This window comes from Belonocnema kinseyi, chromosome 4, assembly GCF_010883055.1.
Source record: "Belonocnema kinseyi isolate 2016_QV_RU_SX_M_011 chromosome 4, B_treatae_v1, whole genome shotgun sequence".
Lineage (NCBI taxonomy): Eukaryota > Metazoa > Arthropoda > Insecta > Hymenoptera > Cynipidae > Belonocnema > Belonocnema kinseyi.
Genome location: NC_046660.1, coordinates 88,217,285 through 88,223,963, shown reverse-complemented (window position 1 = coordinate 88,223,963; position 6,679 = coordinate 88,217,285). Strand labels below are relative to the sequence as shown.

Sequence of the window (6,679 nt, the reverse complement as noted above, 5' to 3'; positions counted from 1 at the left end):
ACATATATTTTATTAGAACGAAAGAAATGGCGATTATAGAAACTCCTTTTAAAACATTTAAATATATAACTTTTTCTGAAGTTAGAATTTTATGAAAATGAGCAAAAATATAATTTTTTATGATTAAAAAAAGTATTAATTATGATAATATTGATAATCCTTTAATCCATACTGGAGAAGCAATCTATAATTTTCTTAGAACTCAGAACTTCTTAGTATTTCTTCTTAATTTTACGACTATACAGCTATTTAAAAAAGTCAAAAACCACATAATTCACAAATTTGTAACAAGTGTAACATTTAAAAAAAGATTTGTTTTGAGATCTAAGGAAATTATGCTTCACTATCATCTGGTCCTAGTGCAACTAAATACATGTCATACATAAAACTAAAAAAGTCATGTTTTAATAAAAATTAACTTCATCTTAAAAATGTCATTGTCATTTAATAGCAAGAACTGTACATACAAAGTACTTTTACATACTGTCAAAATGTGCACTATTCAAATATAGGACATAATTTCTCAAATACACCCACTCAAAAAAATCAAATTTGTCCCATCTAATTCAAAATTCGGAAAATTCTTGTGCACTAGTATAGCAGTTTATGTGGAAAACATGTTGTCATTTGAATAAATATGTACAGAGGAGCAGGTAAAAAGTTTCGCATTTCCATGGATATCGACCATTTCAGTGATTTTTAACTCTTCTTTTAGCGATGAAACAAATTTTACTATTGATCATAAGCATTCTTTTAAATTAAATGTCTTGACCCATAAAAATGAAGGTCGACAATAAATTGGGCTTTTTTGGAAAAAGGCACATTTTACATGATTTTTTATCTCAAAATAAAGCTTTCGGTTTTTCCTTTTGGAACTTTGAACTTGAACATTTATTTATTTTTATTTCATTTTTTTATTCTTTCACTCTTTAAAAATTTCTCATTTTAGTTATGCAATTTGTAACTCTTTATAGTGATAAAAAATTATTTGACATACAGTTTGGATCGGATTTTTACAAGTTTTTGATTGGTTCATAGGGGGACACTTTTTAAATATTTTTTTTACTTGAAATAAAGCTTGCGTTTATGAAAATAAGTTTCAAGTGCTTTGGTGTAACTAATAATGCTTCCGCAACCACGCCAAGGTTCTAAACAATTATTTTCTCTAATAAAAAATGCAATTTCACTTTTTAATCTCCAGTTGATTAAAAGAAAAAATCAAAGCTTTTTTTTCTGCTCTAATTTTTTTTTAAGTTTTCTGCTATGGACAAACTCAAATTTATTTTTGTCCTTCATTTTTGAAGCTCAAATATTCATTTTTTCAAAGAATACTTGTGATAAATGGAAAAGATTTTTTAAAAAACTATATTCCCGACCATCTAAGTGGCCACATTTTGCTTCCGTATACTCTTTTTCCATAGAACAATATACTTGAGAAATAATTCTCCATATGTTTTCTAAAATTATAAGAATATTCTAGCCTCTTCTTAAAACGAGGAGTGAGTGATCAAAACGTGATAAAACCACTTCAGTTGATTTATTAATATTTGAGGATATATTGTACTTTGAAACCCATTGATCAAAATTAAATTAAAATTCGGTCATGATAATCAGTTGTACTGTTAAATAAAAGAAAGCGCAAAGAATTGTAATTTAATACTACCTAGAAGTTATTAAGAAAATGAAAATGAATCGATTTACTTTTGATTTCGTAAATGCATATGTCTCTGATTATTCATGTTAAAACTATATAAATTTACAATATCTTTGTTATATATGAAATCAGAAGATAATTCTATAAATTATTACTATTTCTTTATATTTTCAGTTAAACAAAATAAATTTTTAAAAATTGTAAAATTACATTATATTTTAAGAGAAATGTTGAAAAGCATTTGTGAATTTTACAAACTATTTACATGATTAAAAATTTTAACGTATTTGCGTATTGAATTTGTATTTGGAAATTATAATTTTTTCATTTTATTTTTATTTTATGGGTAGACGTTAAAACTGAGATGAATATTTTTTTGCCAACTTACGTTTCGTAATCGAATTTCTGATATTCGAAACAAACAGAAACAAGCATTGTCTCAATTTTGTTCAAAGAATTAATTTATCGCGTTTTATTCGCTTACTTCTGAAACAATTAAAATCATTCCTATTCAAAATTTACAGGCCATCTACTTTTCTTTTTTGTCAATAGAGCAGTTATATGATATGCAATATACATGAGTCGTAAAAAATCCATAAGATCTTCCGAGGTCCAGTGTGAATGGGTAGAACGTCAGTTGCGTCGAGATGTCACTTTGCACTTTACAAGGTGAATTTTCAAGGCCACATTGTACAATAGGGCAGTTGTGTCTCATGTCTCATCCCGATCTAGTCTCATGAATCATAAATTATGCTTTGATAGGGCCCCCGTACCGTGCGGTCTATTTGCATTCCGCGCTGTATCCCCGCCGGCATAGCGTTAAAACGCCGATGCAATGGGAAATGGTAAACGACCCGTGGTCAGGGGGGACATAGTCATAGGTGGGGTCACGGGGAGAGACAGTCGCTATGGAGGGGTAAAAAGAGCCGGAGGGACGACGTCTCTGAACGACGCTCCGCGTCTTCGTCAGTCAAAACGCGAGCGCCCTACGACATGGACCGTGCGCATAACAAGTCAAGAGTCACACATTGAGTAATACACTTGGCACACGCCAAAATCCGCGGAATACATCAACACGAATAGCGGCCTACCGCTCGCGAAATTATATGTGAAAAAGCTTTTCAAAAATATCCACAAGTGGTCCAAACAGTGATCCAAAATTGGCTCGAGATTATCACAAAATTTTCATATCGATCGTCCATTGCAATAAGTGGCCGAAAAGTTTATGCTATTATTGGATTACAGTGTAAACAATTTGTTTAACAATGTTGAAAGAAGTCGTGATTTTCGCGACTCTTCTTGCAATAGGGTGTTCCCACGACAGTTTCCGAGTGACTTTCCAGTGGAAGTACATCAATGTCACCTGGCCATCAGTAGAAGCTAAAGAAAAAGCTTTGAAACGTTTTGAGTATATTCCCGCGAACAATGGAATCACTGGGATCAAGATTTGGAAGGGTCAGATGTATCTCGCGATACCAAGATTCAAAACCGGAGTGCCGGTTACCCTAGCTGTGACCCCGGCGGTACCAGAAACTATTGAAGTCTACAGCAACTCTGGTCCTATCAAGTTCAACATCACCGAACCGAAACTAAGGCCATTCCCGAACTGGGAAATGCAGGAAATTGGAGATTGCGGTGCCTTTCAGTTTGTGCAGAGTATGGAAATCGATCCACTTGGTAGGATGTGGGTCCTTGATACTGGGAGAGTTCATACCATGACTTTGAATCCTGAAGCCAATTGTCCTCCTCGTTTGGTTATCCTTGATCTTGAAAACGATGGTGCTGTTCTTAGGAGCATCGTATTTCCACCAGAGGTTGCATCTAGGGAGACTGTATTCCTGAACGACATCGTCCTTGATCATGAAGATGGTGGATATGCCTACATTACCGATACGAGTGAACAGGACCCTGGCATCATTGTCTATTCGCTCAGGAATAACACTTCTTGGAAAGTTAGGCATCAGTCAATGAGGGCTCAGGAAGAAGCAACACATTTCATGGTCGGAAAGATCCATGTAAACAGACCTATCCACGTGGACGGGATAGCCCTTTCACCAGCAAGCGTAAGAGAGAGAATTGTTTACTATACCCCACTCTCTTCCTTTTATCTTTACGCGATTCCAGCTGCAGTTCTGAGGAACAGAACAATTGAGGTCAATAATTTTGTCAGAGAATTAGGAAGAAAGAGTTCGCAGACTGACGGAATCGCGATGTCATCTAATGGAATTTTGTACTATGGATTGTTGGCTGATGATGCAGTTGCTTATTGGAACACCAGCCATCGCGGAAATTCAGGATACCAGTCACCTTCCTTTGCTACTGGTCAGAGGATTTTCTCGAGGGATCATTTGCTCATGCAGTGGCCCGACACCTTTGCATTTGATGAGGAAGGTTACCTCTGGTGTGTGACAAACAAACTGCAGAATCTCATCGCCAATAGATACAACATCAGTGATGATAACTTTAGGGTCATCAAGTCGAACGCCAGGGCCAGGAACTACCAGTACTATGAAGATGGCAGTGCACCGGTTCTTCCGACCATTACAGCTGGTGCGGATAAAGTTGGATTCGCTTTGGGTACATGTCTGACCGTGTTATTGGTCCTCCTTATGAAGTAAAATTTTAAGTTGGGCGGTGCTTACTTCGAGTGCTACGAACGAACGATAAAATGCGTCTTCGGTAGAACGCTTTGAAAGGTGAAAAAAGGATGATTCCATCCTGTAAAGGTGCGCGATGATAGATTCAGATTTGCGACTTGAAAGGATGCTTGAAGAATGAAAGTCCTGCTAGCACCAAAATTTGGATTGTTTTAATCAACAACATCTTGTAATAAATGAGGGTTTGAAGAACCTTTTTTCTTTGAAAACGGTACTAGTGGGGATCTTGGTTGATGATCTGGAAATGATTAGATGAATGTACGCTAGAGCGGGAAGCTTGGCTGTAATTACTTAGTCGATTCGCGATACTTATTTTCTACGTACAGACACAAAAGTGGCTTTTATTCACATTGTACGACTGTTGCCGCTTGTCTCGGCCCTTTGCCAAGTTTCCGATCTGATCTGAATGCAAGGGTACTTGTAAGGAATGATCGACATTGTTAGATCGGTCTGAGAATGTTTTAAATCTGTCAGGTACATAACTTCTCCAGTTGGTATAAATAGGTTATTGCAATCACTTTTCATTCATTTTATAATCACTTGCAATACCAAATTTAAAATCGGAATTTAAAATCGATTAGGTGGTTACGATTTTTATCGGGCACTCTTGTTTGAATCCTTCCAGGTAAACGTGCTTGTAAGTTGTAAACTCAAAGTGGTCCTAAATTAGTTTATTTACCAGGAAAACATTCAGGTATTTCTTTATTTGAATTTATTTGAAAGTTTTAGGGCATTTTATATTTAAATTGTACAATTTATTTATCACAAAAAAATAAAAGCTTGTAGATCAATTTAAAGCTATTGAACGCATCTAAATTACAACTTTTTCATTTAATCAGTCTGAAAATTTACAAATTCAGGTTTCAGATAAAAAGTATGTCACTTTAATATAGTTAACATTTTTAGCTTGTGTAAAATGAATGATTTAAAATTGAATTTAATAGCTTCAATTTTAATTCATGCAATTTATAATTGTAGTATTGGTATTCAAGGTTAAATTGATCAGTTTATAATAATATTCTTTACAAATTTTCATTTCTGAACAATTCCAAATATTCAATTCAAAATTAAAGAATGTTAAAGATTTACAACTAGAAAATTGTTTCATTTAAAAAATTGTAATATTTTTTTTTAATAAACTGCCTATCATTACGGAATTTTCTGTAAGTTCACTTACCAGCTCGTTCAGGGTTGGCTTGACGGAAAATTCTGCAATACTAGTCAGCGCAAATTTTAAATGTTTACAATTTTTAAATTTTTCAATTCGCATTTTTTATTTGAACCAGCTTTGCTCTCATAATTAGTAATAATTTTGTCTGAAAATGTTTAATTTGTAGTATTTATTTTATTGAGAACACGTTGAACAATTTCATACTTAAATTTTTGATTACTTTGTGGTTGTTCACATTTTAGTTTTTTAATGTTGATTAAATATTGTTGAATATTTTTAAGTAATTAGGATTGAAATGTTTCAATATTAAAAAATCAATTAAAAATTTGAACATAATTATCGAAACGGCTAATTCACAATTGTTCAATTGTGATATCTGAATGTTTAATCTTGTTAAATTTTGCGTGATTCCAATTTGAAATTCCGCAATTTTATTTACTTGGATTTGAAGTTGTGTACCCGTTTAGACCACTACCTGATTTTTGCTTCGAAATCGGAGTTTGCATAGACTTTGTAGTTTATATAACATCCTGAATTTCGTCTTCAGTTCGGCGAGATATTCGCTTTTTTACGCTTTTTTAATTTCCAAGTATCCCCTTAGACTTATTTTAAATCTCGGCAAGGAAATCTGAGCAGAACATTGCAGTTTTTAAAAATATTTTTGATGAAAATGGCATGTTTTTGGAAGGAACTGCGAAGTTGGAAATAAAAAATAAGTCTTCATTTTTACATGAATCAAAGGAATAGCTTTACAAATTTTTTAGTTTTGGGTACAAGTAAAAGAATCAAAATTCACATTAGGATTTTTTTCCAGGCCCATCAATTTATTAACCAAAGGATGTTAAAACAAATAAACTCTGATTGGTTGTAATTTTTTTTTATTGGAAACTCTTCATATTTTTTAAATATAATATTTTCCATGAAACAAGACAACATCTTTCAAATTTTTTTGTTTAGTTACGTCAGCTCGATTTTACCTAGATGCATTCCTTTCTAATAAAATGTGCCGTTTCCATTCTCAAGCTGTTTCCTTTCCATTCTTATTCGATAATGGGCATTATTCGTGTAATATTTCTTTGATTTATTTTATATTATAAGCAGATGGGATCAGTTTTTTTTAATTTGATCAGGTAATTAAGGAAAATAATAAAATATTCTTATTTTATAACATGGCATTAACACTTTATCAACTTAGTT

General features: G+C 33.1%; 1 protein-coding gene across 1 annotated transcript; it reads left to right on the top strand.

The window, feature by feature from the left end:
* The first annotated feature begins 2,591 nt into the window (after positions 1-2,591).
* Positions 2,592-4,359, top strand: LOC117171681 (protein yellow-like). The gene has a single exon (XM_033359201.1). The coding sequence runs from the start codon at positions 2,920-2,922 to the stop codon at positions 4,270-4,272; it is 1,353 nt and encodes a 450-aa protein (XP_033215092.1). The 5' UTR covers positions 2,592-2,919; the 3' UTR covers positions 4,273-4,359.
* The last annotated feature ends 2,320 nt before the right edge of the window (positions 4,360-6,679 follow it).

Excerpts from the sequence above, each read along its gene's own strand:
- LOC117171681 (XM_033359201.1), top strand. The coding sequence starts at position 2,920 with ATGTTGAAAGAAGTCGTGATTTTCGCGACTCTTCTTGCAATAGGGTGT.